This window comes from Mesoplodon mirus, assembly GCF_964341445.2.
Source record: "Mesoplodon mirus genome assembly, chromosome: 2".
Taxonomy (NCBI): Eukaryota; Metazoa; Chordata; class Mammalia; order Artiodactyla; family Ziphiidae; genus Mesoplodon; species Mesoplodon mirus.
In genome coordinates, this window is record NC_138977.1 from 44,493,307 (window position 1) to 44,508,833 (window position 15,527).

The following is a 15,527-nucleotide window of genomic DNA, read 5'->3' on the forward strand; positions in this document are numbered from 1 at the left end:
GCGGGGAAAGGGCAGTGGTCAGGAGGGCGCGAAAACATCCGACCTGATGGCGCAGAGGGACATAAAATACCAACTCCGTGTGCTGTTTTCTTCCCCCACCTAACCCAGCTGAGGCACGTTCCCCTCACCCTCCCCCTCCTTCCTGGGAAGCAGGTCCTTCCTGCTTCTGAGCATCATAAAAACTTTTGATTCCCTCAAAGGACACACTGGACTAAGAAATGCATTTCCTAAATGACCCCGAATAAAGGTTCAAAAATCAAGCTACACACTCTTCAAATACCTTTTCGCATCTTAACGGAGGGCAGGCCTGTTTGTGGCACCTGACCTCACCCCGGTCACATATACACGTGGTGCAGGCATTTTCACTCCACTGCTCACCATGCTGAGTGAAGAAAAGAAACAAAAAGTGGAAAATCAAATGTCACATGTATCAAGTAGAAACACAAGGCACATGACAATTTTTTATCATGGTTTTTAACTGAGCCATATCGAACGTACTCCTGAGAAATAATACCATTTAGGCAGCAAGAGGCTCTAAGAAAAAAAGTCAATAAATGTCCAAAGAGAACTTTGGATTCATTTTCATCCAACTATATTCATTTTACAGATGCCTTGAGGGCCTGCTCTCTGCCAGGCACACAGAGGGCCTGGAACATCAAGATTAATAGGAAGACCCTGTTTGCTGGCTACTCGACGGTCATTCTTTAGCTCTTCTTTGCTGCGAGACCCAGTTCTCACTGCTACACACTCACGTTCCCAGCTTCCCTTGCAGCCAGTGCACAGACTTGGTCCCAGTCCCAACCGAGGGGACCTCAGGGGAAGTGTGCTAGAGCAGTAGAGGTTGAGGAAAAGACTCTTCTCCCCCATAAAAGAAGGAAAGCCCATCCCTTTCTTCCACCAGGCTTTAGTCATGATTGGTTGAGGACAAGATGCCTGAAGCTGTGGAAGCCACACTTGGACATGAGGTGACAAGACAGCAAATGCCAACGTGCTGAGGATGGCAGCGTGGAAAGATCAAAAGAGTGAAAATCCTTGACAACATCATTGAGACCAGGATTGATCAACCCTGCAACTGTCCCACCTCTGGACTTCTTGTTATATGAGATAATAAATGTTTCATTTTAGCTACTTTTAGAGGAGCACTTCTGTTGCTTGCAGCCAAGGACACCACAACAGGTATAGAGGCTCTCTCTTCCAGAAGAAATTAATCTAGCACATATGTGGCTACTGTATTGGACAGCACAGATCTAATATATACAAAAATCCTTTCCCCATTAGTTATTTTCATTTACACTTCAAGGGACCCATCTAGAATTTGTGTCATCATCCCCTAATACTCAGTTCCAGATTCTCTACTGAGAGTCAAAAATCCCAATTTCTATTTGGTTTTCCTTAGAATGACCGGCAAACAAGGGAAGCAGATGGGTTAATTTTTTTATATATTCTTTGCTTTTGAATAATGTAACCTTCTTTTGGCTCAGCTAGGCACTCCCAAGTCAGAACATTCATTCATTCATTCATTCAATTTGTTGCACTTTTTGTTACTTTTATTTAGTACCTACTATGTATTGGGTAGTTAGCTAGACTGCCCCAATAGTACTTTCAAGTTTTCAGGGTCCACCACCCCCAGCTTCTTGCCCTTTTCCCTCTCTCACCTTCCACTCCCATGCCCCGACCCCACTGTAAGGCAGGGGGACACTGTCTCTGGATATCAGTGCATAAAATCTAACCAAAGCAGGCAGATATTCCCAGAGCCTCCAACATAAGGGTAAACTGACAGTAACCAATGACAGTCTTTTTTCCCTTCAAGATGTGTGAACAGTAAGTTTGCCAAGGTTCATGAACCAGGTACTGCCTGCCAGCACATTCTTTTGTATTTCTAATCCTCTCCAATTTAATTTTTTCACAAAGGCTTCCCATGAAGAGAAGAAAAAAGCCGTTTATGAACTGAGTTACTAATCCTGGCAAAGAGTCAGACGTGGGTGGGGGAGGTATGGTGGTTAGAAGGGCAGAGGGCAGATGTGTAAGAATGGATGTCAAAACACCTACATGGGGCACATCAAAGCTTACCTCGTAAACTCGGCCAGCTGCAGAGCAGGATCGCAAAGAGCACTGTGGGCAACATTTTCCAGGGACTCGGACTACAGTTTCATCCTTAACACCCCAAAAACAGTCCATCAAAAGGTAGTATTAATAAAATCCACAACAGTAGGAAAATTTCACTCACAGCCAACTCAATCATGGGCCTCAAGCCTCCAGAAACAGCAATTTCCTCTCGTTTAATATTTATTAGTCACCTGACTAATATTTATTAGTCATTAGTCATTTATTAGTCAAAGAATGAGCACTTTTCAGGGCAGTGTGACTCTTAAGAAGTTTGCACGTTCCTCAAGTCCCGTCCACTTCTAAGAACAAACAAAAGCACAACTAATAACAATAATAATAGTACTTCGTGTTTGCCAGGTACTGTTTTAAGTGTTTTACGTGACCCTGTAAAGTAGATGCTCTTATCCCACCTTCACAAACAAGAAAATTAAAGATCAGAGAGGTTGTGTGACTTGTCCGAGGTCACAGAGCTGACCTGGTAATAGTAAATGGTTGGCAGAGGGACTTCAGAGCACCAACCATTCAACACTTAAGAACATTTACCCTCCTGCTGAGTCACTGCTAATCTCAAAGTGAAGGTATCCCTCCCTTGATAAACTACCTCACTATTCTTTTGCATCTTATGGGAATCCACACGTTTATATATATGCATTAGGAGGTCCTTAACGTGAAAAAAAATCAGTCATGCCCCTAGATATCTAGGAATAAGCCAGTGCAGAGAAATGTGGGTGACAAACACTAAATGCCCAAAGAACCCCTTACTGCCTTATTCCTACAGTTTCAGCTCTACCACCTGCACCCCCAGAATATTAGACCCTTTGTCACCGCTGCCCTAAGAATTTTCACAGCCACGATCTCCTCATTAATGCCAAAGAATCAGCTTCTCACTCTGACATCACCACAGCCTTTTGAATGGAAGGAAGGTAGGCAAATTAAAGCCAAGAGAAGGAGGATTAGAATAAACCAAGTTTCAGTGACTAAGAAGTGGTAGATCTTATACAGAAGACACCTCCTGAACAGTTAGCTGCACTTTCTCTTACAAAAAGCAGAGAATGAGATCTTATTATCATGGTTGCTGTGGATTTCCCTCTGCAAGAAAAGAAGGTTGGTGTACCTTGGGGCATGTGTGTAGGGGGGTGTCAAGTAACCTTAATTTTTCATGGAAAGTTCCAGTCATGCGTTAGTGGCTTTTTTAACCCAATTATATATGATCAGCTAGATTAATGCATTCCTATCTAATAGGAATTTATTTCAAACACCTGAATCACTGGAATTCACATGACAACTGTTTTCTCTGCTTTAGGTTACCTTACTTCTTTATAATTCTGTAAAAATATTATGACCATTGACGTTTAATAGAGTATGTGAAAATTGGACATGCGTTGAAATCATTGAGCATTTCTTGACCTCAGAACTCTTGAGTTTAATGAAATTTCAGTGAGGAATTAAAAATAAAGGTATATCTGATGTCATACTCACTATTCAGTAAGTTTATGGAAGTAAACAATGAACATTTACAACGTTAAGTAAACAGGGGACAAATGTCATGATCACAAATGTTGAACAGAAATATAGAGGTAGTATGAATCTATCTTAACCAGCATGGAGTAAACCCAAGGACAGGGGCAGAGTCAACTGGAGAGTGGGAGGTATGGGTGGCAGATAATTACCTGTGTAGAGGCTGGTACAGGAAAACCAAGTTTCCAATTCTTACTGGCAATAATTATATATTTCATTGACAGAAACAAAACCTTTCTTCACAAATAGAGACCAAAAAGGGCAGGGAGGAAAAGCATTTAAAGAGAAAATATCCCATTACGTGAGAGAACTTCTTGACTGAGAATTGAGATCCCATCTGGGCTGGTGTTTTGTAAGCAGGACTGGAGAGGCAAGTAAGAAGAAGGTGAGCAGCAAAGTGGGTTAGAGAAACGGGAAAGGCATTTTAGCTGTACATTTTTGTTGCTATCATACACTTGAATCCTATTATTCTGGTCTTCGTAGATTTGCTCTTCCAAACCTATAGACTACCCAGGGGCTAGTATGCTAGGGACTGATGACCAAATCCAGCCCACCACCAATTTCCATAAACTTTTACTGGAATGCAGCCACATCCATTCATGTACATATTATCTATGGATGTTTTTGTGCTATAATGGCAGAGTTGAGAAGTTGTTCCAACTATATGGCACACAAAGCTGAAAATGTTCACTATCTGGCTCTTTACAGAAAAAGTTTGCCAACCCCATGTCTAATATGGTACCCTCAGTAATCACAGGAGTTCAATACCAAAATAATATATGATTCATGTCATTACAATTTTGGGTAGGACCACCATTAAGGATATACAGTTGACCCTTGAACAATGCAGAGGTTAGGGAAGCTGACCTCCACACAGTTGAAAATCCGAATACAATTTATAGTCAGCCCTAGGTATCCACGGTTCCTCCACATCTGTGGTTCTGCATGCGTGGATTCAACCAACCATGGATCGTGTAGTACTGTACTAGTTACTATTGAAAAAAATCCATATATAAGTGGACCCACATATTTCAAACCATGTTGCTCAAGGGTCAACTATTTAATTATGGGTTTCCGTAAATAAAAATACTTATGACAAAGTTTATAGTATGTTATAGCTCACAGCTCTTGACAAAATATCTTCTCTTATAACACCTCTGAAGATATAAAAATGAGATGAAAATTCTACCACCAAAAAGTAGAACAGCCAACCTTCTACCATTGCCGAGGAAGTCCCACTGACCATAAGATTTTCTGTGGCCTTTGTTTGCTTTATAAACCAAAATAGAAATAAGAACCATCATTTCTTCCCAACTCTCTGCCTTCCAATATCAAACACAACATGGGTTTGTTCCCTCAGTGTGCGGCCACTGCAGTTTAAAGCCATTAGAGTGCCATCCTAGCCTTTCAACTCCCTCGATGTCTTTCTACCTAATCAGAGCCCATAATGTAAAAAAAAAAAAAAAAAAAGAGTGGGAAGTATGTGTGTTGGGGGAGGTGGAGGAAGTGATGAAAAGTGGGGAAGAAGACACCCAAATGTAAAGCACACAGTCACCGAGAAACATGGTGAGAACCCTTGCAAATTGGGGATTACAGTTTTACATTTCATGAATTCAAAATGTAAGAGGGTTGGGCAGTGGAGAGAGAAAAATACCTGATCTCAGTACAATAGAGCTACACTAAATGAAAACCTGCCAGACCCTTAGTCGAGGAAACATGCACCTTTCTTAGCACCTGGCTATGGATCCAAGAAAGGGAATTAGCCAAGGGCAGGCTGCTTACCCTTGCAGCTTTCAAGCACTGGGTATGGACAGATTTCTTTTTTTTTTTTTTTTTTTTTTTTTTTTCTTTTTGCGGTATGCGGGCCTCTCACTGTTGTGGCCTCTCCCGTTGCGGAGCACAGGCTCCGGATGCGCAGGCCCAGCGGCCATGGCTCACGGGCCCAGCCGCTCCGCGGCATATGGGATCCTCCCAGACCGGGGCACGAACCCGTATCCCCTGCATCGGCAGGCGGACTCTCAACCACTGCGCCACCAGGGAGGCCCCAGATTTCTTTTGATCAAGGCTGAGTAAACAGAAAGAAAAGAACTTGGGGGAAAAACCCCAAAGAGCAATAGAAAGTTATAACATTCTGAAGATGCACAGAAAGAACAGATTTCTGAAAACTAAGTACTGCAGGATCTAAAATAAAAGATTCAAAAGCCATTTTGCAACTTCAGTAAGATAGAAGAAAATGCAGTCTTTATTAAATAGAAGGACGAAGCCATAAAGAAAGAAAAAGCATTGGGGTTAAAAAAAGATGAACCAGTGATAGGAGAAATAAGGAAGAATTAAAAGAAAATTAAAGGAAAATCATCAAATTGAAACCAATACTGGAGGCAGTAAACACAAACTCAAGAAGCTACCTCCATAATGCAGAGGAAAGACACAAAAGTGAAAATGATGAGAGAGAAAGTGACCAATAATGAGGGGGAAGGCAGGGGAGCAATCTATGAATCATAGGTGTTTCTGAAGAAATGAGAATAATTGGAACAGACATGACTAATCAAAGCTGTAACTAAAGAAAACATTTCACAATTGGAATATAGACTGAAAGGGCTTCACAGTATTCTAGGCAAACTATGTGAAAAGACACCTCACTTGGAAATATCCTGGGAAAATGTTTTAATTATAAAGATGAAGAAACATCCTGCAAGAATTCAACAGAGTAAACTAGCTGAATATAACAGAATAGAAGGCAGAAAAACCTCAGACTCCTCCATGGCACTAAATTCCAGAATTCAATGGAACAGAGTTTATATGGTTGATATGGGAAAAGATTATAATCTCCTTAAATTTTAGACCCCTACAAATTATCTTTCATGAACGTAGGCAAATAGAAAATAATTCTCAAACACTTAGTGGCTCAGAAGACATACCAATTTTTATCTTTTTAAAAAAAATCTGAAGATGAAGTTCAATTCACTTAGATTAGTCAAGATTGGGAATGGAAAAGTTGTAGTATTAAAAAAATTGATGGGAGAAAATATTTGCAAATGAAACAACAGACAAAGGATTAATCTCCAAAATATACAAACAGCTCATGGAGCTCAGTATCAGAAAAACAAACAATCCAGTCAAAAAATGGGCAGAAGGTCTAAATAGACACTTCACCAAGGAAGACATACAGATGGCCAAGAGGCACATGAAAAGATGCTCAACATCAGTAATTATTAGAGAAATAAAAATCAAAACTACAATGAGGTATCACCTCACGCAGGCCAGAACGGCCATTATCAAAAAAGCTAGAAACAATAAATGCTGGAAAGGGTGTGGTGAAAAGGGAACCTTCCTACACTGTTGGTGGGAGTAAATTGATAGAACCACTATGGAAAACAGTATGGAGGTTCCTTAAAAAACGAAAAATAGAACTACCATACGACTCAGCAATCCCACTACTGGGCATATACCCTGAGAAAACCGTAATTCAAAGAGAGACATGCACCACAATATTCATTGCAGCACTATTTACAATAGCCAGGACATGGAAGCAACCTAAGTGTCCATCAACAGATGAATGGATAAAGAAGATGTGGCACATATATACAATGGAATATTACTCAGCCATAAAAAGAAATGAAATTGAGTTATTTGTAGTGAGGTGGATGGACCTAGAGACTGTCACACAGAGTGAAGTAAGTCAGAAAGAGAAAAACAAATACCATATGCTAACACATATATATGGAATCTAAAAAAAAAATGGTACTACTGAACCTAGTTGCAGGGCAGGAATAAAGAGGTAGACATAGAGAATGGACTTGAAGACATGGGTTGGGAGGGCGAAGCTGCGGCAAAGTGAGAGTAGCATCGACGTATATACACTACAGAATGTAAAATAGTTGGCTGGTGGGAAGCTGCTGCATAGCACAGGGAGATCGGCTCAGTGTTTTGCGTTGACCTAGAGGGGTGGGATAGGGAGGATGGGAGGGAGGCTCAAGAGGGAGGGGATATGGGGACATGTGTATGCATATGGCTGATTCACTTTGTGTGCGACAGAAACTAACAAGGTACTGTGAAGCAATTATACTCCAATAAAGATCTATTAAAAAAATTGGTGATAATAGTATCAGGAAGAACTCTCATCAGACTGAACATTTTAATGAGCCTACAAAAATGTGGAGGGGCTAGGGCTCTGTTCACTAGGCATCTGGACAGAAGCTGAAGGCAAGCAATTTCAGTATGAATTTACATCACCCACTAAGGGAACAACCCCTTATTTGAACACAGGAATTTCTCCTTTTGTCAGAGATGATCACTAACTCCTAACATCTGATTATAACTATGCAAACAAATATATCCACATTTGCCTACCAAAAAAATTGGAATGAATTCCAAAAGAAATTCTATTGTGATCTTTTGGAATGGTGGAAATACGGAAGATCATTTTCTTTTCTGCTTTTCTGCTTTTTGCAAACTTCCCTTAAGGAATATAGATTCCTTTTACAATTTAAAATACACTTATATTAAAAGTCAAATTTTTCTTAAGCTCAAGACCTGGAAATGCATTTCTTCTGATGAACTTGTGTTTTTTCTTAAATGAATGAGTTTTAAAACATGAATGAGTTAACACATATAAAAGGCTTGCAATCATGCTCAATGATGTTAGCAACTATTGTTTTGTGATTATTATTATACATAAATGATATGTAACTCATCATTTTGGGAGGCGATACAGTGTAATGGTTAAAAATATGTCAGGTGTGGTCTGTTGAGGTTGTCATGTATAACTGCCTAGGTTAGAAGCAATGACAGTTCATAACTGTGGTACCTTGAGCAAATTATTTAAACTCTGTATCTCAGTTTTATCTACTATAACATGGGATGATAATAATAGTTCCTACTTCACAGGGTTGTTACACAAATTAAAAGCTCTTAAAATTAATGATTAGCACATAATATATGCCCCCAGTGTGGGGATGGTGATGGGCAGATGGTGGCGGTGAGAATGTTTCCAACAAAGGCGCTAATTCTACAGCACCTCTTTGTATCATCAGAACACCCAATGGTTAATAGTGATATTAAATCAAGAAAAATGGTTTCAATAGTCTGACAGTTGGGTATTTTTTAGTGTCAAGGTAAAACTATAGACTTGATGCAAGAGTGATTAAGATCAATCTATTTCCAAGACTTCAGAATGCTTGCCTAGCAATTAGCTCTAAAGTATGGCAACAAATTTCATCTTTTTAAGTTAAACAATGCAAACTATAAGTGAGTACTGTTTGAAGCTAGAATTTATCTTTAACGTTTTTTTAGAATGGGAACCAGTACTTTCAATTATTCCAAGCTAACCTCTGATATGCAGTCAGGGTTAAGTTTTTAAAGCCTTAAAGCAGAAGGCTCACAATGGAGTGTTTCCACTATCCATCCTCCCACGTCCCTTATTGTAATGGTGGCAAACTGCTTAATTAACCTTCTTACACAAGGGGACTAAAGCCTGGAATGTGTGAGTCAAAATGCCCCAACACTACAATATCTTCTGAATGTAAGATATTATGCAACTCTACCAAGAAACTCATTTGTAATCTGAAAGCTAGGACAAGACTTTGTGATGAATTGAGAGGTGTGACATGTGTACAGTAGTTGCTGTAGTGTGGGTAATACAATCTAGTCTTTCAATTGATACATTTTCCCTTTATTTGGCATTTAGCATTTCTTGCCTAATTGCCTTTTGTCTGCCTTTAAAAATATTGCCCAATTGTCACAGTATGCCATGTTATTGATTTTGTTTTATTTGACACAAAGTACTCCTCTGTATCAACTGAATGTTGGCTTCCAGCTTTTTCTTAGATCAAAAAATGAGCTATTTTTCAACTGGAGGCAAACTCCTTTCATGGTTATCTGTCAACTGCTAAGAAACATCCATAGGAGCTACTAGAAGAAGAAAAAACTATAAAATACCATGTACACCAAATTTATTTGCAATTGATTTTCTTTTGTTAGTCTGTGAAGAGCCTAATGTTGTGAAAATCAGATCAGCTTAAAGGAAGAACAAGGTCCCCCTATTTTAAACCTCCCTGGAGAAAATCCTTTGATAATTTGAATCATTATCTAATAAAAATTAAATAAGGTACATCTGGATAATCAGGTTCAAAGACATGCATATGTCTTTAAAAAGCAGACTATACCTATGCATTGAAAAACAATAACAACCCTGATAATCTTACTGAATTTTCCAGACGTTTAGCTTCACATTTTTGGAACATCTGCAACTAGAGTTTGGCGGCTTCTTTATGTGTACCCTGAAGGCTCAGTTTCATTAAGTAACAATTAGCCTAAATGGCTGGTAATTAGACCTATCTGTAGCATCTAAGGGTAAAAGAAATCTCTCAGGGGTGGTCTCCAAAAGTATAAGGAAAATAAAACAGCCTTTGCTTCTTGTTCTCAGGACTTCCGAGGTCTGCCTGACAAAATCTCAGAAGAGACTCCAAGTTCCTGAACAGTGAAGTTAACAGTCTGTGAAGGATCCATTCTGAGGCTGTCTTCCTTACCTGGTTACAAAACAGAGGATGACACTGAGCTGCGAAGCACTGGGCGACCCCGTTTCTACACACACACTTGGCGCACCGACTCAATGGCCAGTCCTCCCCATCCTGAAACACACGGCCTTCATAGGAACAGGGTTCTGGAAGGTCAGAGCAATAAGGATTACCGGGGGGATTGCACTTGCTGATCCCAGGGCTGACTGCATGCGTGTGCGGCCAGTGCAGTCACACAGGGCCCTGTGCTCAGGGGCACAGTGCAAACGACGGGGCCCCGTGCTTGGGATATTGCTCTGCAGTCACTGTATGGAGTTCTTAACTTTCTCTCTGAGTTTCATAAGTGAAGTCTGGTGCGACAGGTAGCATGTGCGACAGGTAGCATGTGCGACAGGTAGCATGTGCTAGGGGTTTGGGGGTCTCACTCATGTGTGGCCCTACCTCCCCGCTGCCTCCTTGCCTTCTGGGTTCTCAGGAACCTGACCCCAAGTCCATGTCCAGTGAAAGCTGCCACCCTCCAACCATAGCAGAGACCTGGGTGTGGGTGCCTGGGGAGCGCATGTACCCTAAGCACCAAGTAGCTGGGGAACCCGGGGCACCTGTTGGGGGAGGTGTCTTACCCACCCAGCAAATATCCCTGTGCCTTAGGGAGTGTGACATGAATAATAAATTAAAAACAGGACAGGTTGCAAAACCTATGGAAGAAAATAAAAACTTTTCCCCCCTGCTTTTTGAACAAAGGGCCCTGCATTTTTATTATGCACCCAGTAAATTATGGAGTTGGTGCTGGCTGATCCTCTAATCTCTCCAGGCAAAATGCTCCCAATAGATCTTTCTCATGGACAGCCAACAAGAAAGCACCCTAAAATGTAAGAAAGGAGCCCACAAACCCAGACAGCCCACTCTCTACCCCATCCCTAAACTCTGTTGTTGAAGTATTTTTACTTGTAGGGTTACTTGGCCCAAAGCAGCTGCCTGTCCTTTTCTGGTGGATGACATCTGAAATGCATGAGGAATGCATTCTACTTTCAGCCTTTCCTAACCATACTTTTTAATCCCCAGAAGGGTTCTCCAGGGTAAACAGTCACCAGGAATGGAATAACTGGGGATCAGAAAGAAACCAGAGGTCTTTTTAAAGAGAAAAGGCAAGGATAGAGTGTAGCTTCCGGGTGCTATTTAAAAAGAGTAATTTTAGCTATTATACGCCAGGAGAGAACATAATACAGAAATGACAATAATTCATATTTATCGTGAAGTAAACACTACTTAATTATAAAAATGGAAAGGGACATATATCCCTAAAATGTAATAAAAGGGTACGTGGTCCAAGCATGGATTCTAAGGAGAGGGCCTGGAAGCATGCCCCTGGCTTGCTGAGCCATGCCTTGGTTTGCAGGCAGGCATAATCTCCACAGCGAAGAGGCCATAAAGACAAATGAAATACCTGCTTCCTACTTGATGTGTTTGGGAGAAAGATGTTATGTCAACTGAAAGACCAGCCAGCAGAATTAGTGGTAGTGTTACTACATGATGGAGAAGTGATTTGTTCGTTCTTCTCTCCACCGAGAGGCAGGAGGAACTATTAATACCTTGGCCTTATGCAATCACAGCAAAGGGTCTTGTCCTTCCTCCCTCTCCTTCTTAGGAGCTATGAACACAGAGGGATTGCATCTGGCCAAGGCAAAATAATAAATCAGAGAGTCTCAGAATCTCAAGTTTGGAATGGAGCTCAGTCTCTGCAACATTGCTTCTGCCACGTGCAAGGCTACATCTCGGTTCCAATAAGGAATGGGGTTAGGGATCTTTGTACCACACTGAGCAAGAAAGAGAAGAGTTGGGATGTCACCAGGTAAACCTCAAAGGCAAAGAGGGTCTCTCTCTGCAAGCTCATACTCACTCCCAGGGCCCACACAGACTGGGCAGCAGCTTCCTTCAGGGATGAATTCCAGCTCCTGGTGTCCACACAACAGTGGTGGGCACGGTCGGGAGGTGCATCGGACTTCCCCATGAGTGCAAGAGCACACACTGCATGGGGAGGACACCCACTCTGTCCCATGCTGTGCATTAGAGAAAAAAAAAAGAAAAGAAAATTATTGTCAGAATATAGGCTTTCATTTGACCAAACAGAAACAAGCCTTCTCTTAAACAAATGAAGGATGGAGCGCAGGAGAGATGGAAGAAGGCTCTAGGCTTGCAAGGCTGAGACCAGGGTTTGCAATATTCCATGTCAGAGACCAATTTTAAAATTGAGTTGTATTTTCCTTTTTTATCCCTAAAATTTTACATTTGAAAATTTCAGAAAAGCACAAAAATAAAATAAAAAGACCCCAATCCCATCATTTAAAAAATTCTATGAAGACCAAAGTAAAATACGCACACATACACGTATATCTACTGAATTCTTTATAATAGTTATATTATTTTCAATATAGCTCCCACTCAGTATTATGCTTTTTTTTTTGGCCTTTACTTTTTACCCTGATGAGTTCCCATATTTGTGTTCTCTCTCTCTCTCTCTCCCTCCCCTCACCCCTCTTTCTCTCTCTCCCATTCCAGTGATCTTATGGTCCCAAGGAACCTGTCATAGCCAGCAGGAGGCACCTGGTCCAAATTGTAGAGCAAACTCATTCCTCACGAGGGTGTCCACCTACACACACAGAATGTCCCTAGCCCACTTTAGGCTGGGATACAACATTCCCAAAGCTGGCACTGTATCGGTGATCTAACAGATCTATGTTTTGAGTTATATGATTTACTAAGCACCAAAAGTATCTAAATGGGCCACTCAGATGTGATGCAGAGTGAGGGCAGGGGTAAACCCTGAATGTAAAAAGCTACAAGTATGTTGATTGCTTGGGGAAGTAGCTGTCAAAGTACGTTATGTTCTCAATGGCAGAGTGGAATGATGGTGGCCTTTTTAAAAATGTATGAAAATAAATGAGCTTAATCCATAAAGCTTTCCTCGTATAACATTTTCTTAAATATCATATTCCTTTGCCTCTATTAAATGTAGCATATGATGATATCTGATTCAGCACAAATCATATACAGACTTCTATTAAAAATGTCACATACACCCAGTGCTCAGTCATCTAAATATAATCTGGGGATTTCAACTGTATCACTGAGAAGCATAGAAAATAAACATCCTCTTGCTTCTCCTCAAGCCAGCATCCAGAATAATTTATTCACCTCTCTCAAACACAAAAGGACTCTGTCTTACTTAAACAAGTCACTGCCCCTTTATTCTGCAAATTGCTGCCAGGTTGCAAGCATGCCAAGTCTGATATTTTGGAATTACTAATAACCTGTGCTATTATTGTAACAATAATAGTAATAGGTAGTCACGGTCATCCAGTTATTTGGGAACCAAGTCCTCACCTTACCATTATGAAAATTACTTTCTTTAGGTGGACTTACTGGGAGTACAAGAGGGCAGAAATGCAAGGAATGCACTGAGTTGGATGAACCAAGGATTTCCTTGGATGAATGCATGTTCTCAGATCCAAGCTCAGCCCTCCCTGACTTGGGGACTATGAGTGTGATGTAATCTTTCTAGATTTTAGCTTCTTGGTCTAGAAAACTTAAATGGTATGACAATATCTTGTGCACTTGGTTATTGTAAAGGTTAAACGAGGCAGTTGTTAAAGAGCCAGCAAGGAGAGTGGCAGGTAGGAGGTGCTCAATCCTCTCCCTTCTCTCCACTGCATGAGTCCATGGTCTTCCTACTCTTTTTCACACCTATGTGCTGACTGTGATCACGGCAACAGACTTGGATGCCAAGGCCAAGTCCTCTCCTATCAATTTTTACTTCTTCTATAATTAAATATAAAATTTCAAATTTAGTGTAGCAGCATATAAATGGGCAAGTCCACAACTTGCTAATAAACTATTGGCTAATAAAAGATAGCAGGCAATTGACCTTTATGCTTTGAAGGCCTAAGCATAAAAGCAAAGGAAGAAATTGTAAGAGAAAAAATTAATAGGTTCTGAAGAGTTAAAATTTTAAAAGTTTGTCAAAAATACATTATAAAAAAATTTTAAAGGCAAATGACAAACTGATTTTTTAAAACTGCAAATTATATTAATTAGAATTATACTCTACTATATAAAATCATTTACAAGCAATAAGAAAAGACTGGAGGCAAGATCAAGATGGTAGAGTAGGAAGATTCTGAGCTCACCTCCTCCCATGGATGCACCAAAATTACAACTACATATAGAACAACTCTCTCTAAGAACAACCTGTAGACTAGCAGAACAGCTCTTCTACAACTAAGGATATAAAGAAAAAAACCTCATTGAGATAGGTAGGAGGTGACCCATACCCCTGGCAGGAAACTCAAAAGCCGAATGAATATCACAAACTTGGAGGACCTCCCTAAGAAGTAAGGAGTTCCAGCCCCACATTGGGCACCACAGCCCTGAGACCTGCACCAGGAAGATGAGACCCCATAACTGGATTTGAAAACCTGTGGGACTTACATTGGGAAAAGCCAGAGAGCTATAGGAAACCAAGACTCCCTTCTTAAAGGGCTTATGCATAAACTCACTCTCTCTGAGTCCCAGCAAAGAGGCAGTGGTTTGAAAAGAACCTGGCCCTCTAGCCGGCCTGCCAAGGTGGCCCCAGCACACCATCCAGCCTGTGCCCACTCCACCTCTAGCCATGCCACCAAGGTAGCAGCCCCAATCCAGCTCAGGAAAGCCTTGGCCAGTGTCCACTTCAGTTCCAGGCATCTTGCCAGGGAGGCCCCAGCCCTGACTGACATGCCCTAAAACCCACCCCTGCCATCCTGCTCCAGCCACAACTGCCAAGGCCACCTGGCACACAAAATCTACATAGGAACAATTCTACACAAGGCCACACCTTTAAGACCAGGAGAGATAACTGTTTCACCTAATTCACAGAAGCAAACCCAGGAAAAACAACTCCAATGAAATAAAGATAAGTAATTTACCTAATAAAGAATTCAAAGCAATCATTATAAAGATGCTTATAGAAATTAGGAGAAGAATGGTAGAACACAGTGAAAACTTCAACAAAGAGATAGAAAATATAAAAAAAGAAACAATCAGAACTGAAGAATACAATAATTAAAAGGAAAAATATGCTGGAGGGAATCAAGAGCAGATTAGATATTACAGAAGAATATATAAGCAACATGGAAGACAGACTAATGGAAATCACCCAATCATTACAGCACAAAGAAAAAAAAAGAATTTATAAAAATGAGGATAGTTTAAGGAACCTCTGAGACAACATCAAGCATACTAACATTTGCATCATCAGGATCTCAGAAGGAGGAGAGAGAAAGAAAGGGGCAGAAAACTTATTTGAAGAAATAATGGCTGTAAACTTCCCTAACATGGGGAAGGAAATAGTCTCAA

General features: G+C 40.7%; 1 protein-coding gene across 1 annotated transcript in view; it reads right to left on the bottom strand.

Annotated features, from left to right (window-relative positions):
• FRAS1 (Fraser extracellular matrix complex subunit 1) overlaps nucleotides 1–15,527 on the bottom strand; it is a 471,586-nt gene that overhangs the window by 252,489 nt on the left and 203,570 nt on the right. The window contains exons 5-8 of the mRNA XM_082632535.1: nucleotides 12,037–12,196; nucleotides 10,152–10,285; nucleotides 2,071–2,154; nucleotides 281–382 (exon numbers count right to left, since the gene is read on the bottom strand). Coding sequence (XP_082488661.1) covers nucleotides 281–382; nucleotides 2,071–2,154; nucleotides 10,152–10,285; nucleotides 12,037–12,196 — 480 coding nt within the window. The remainder of the gene's footprint in view (nucleotides 1–280; nucleotides 383–2,070; nucleotides 2,155–10,151; nucleotides 10,286–12,036; nucleotides 12,197–15,527) is intronic.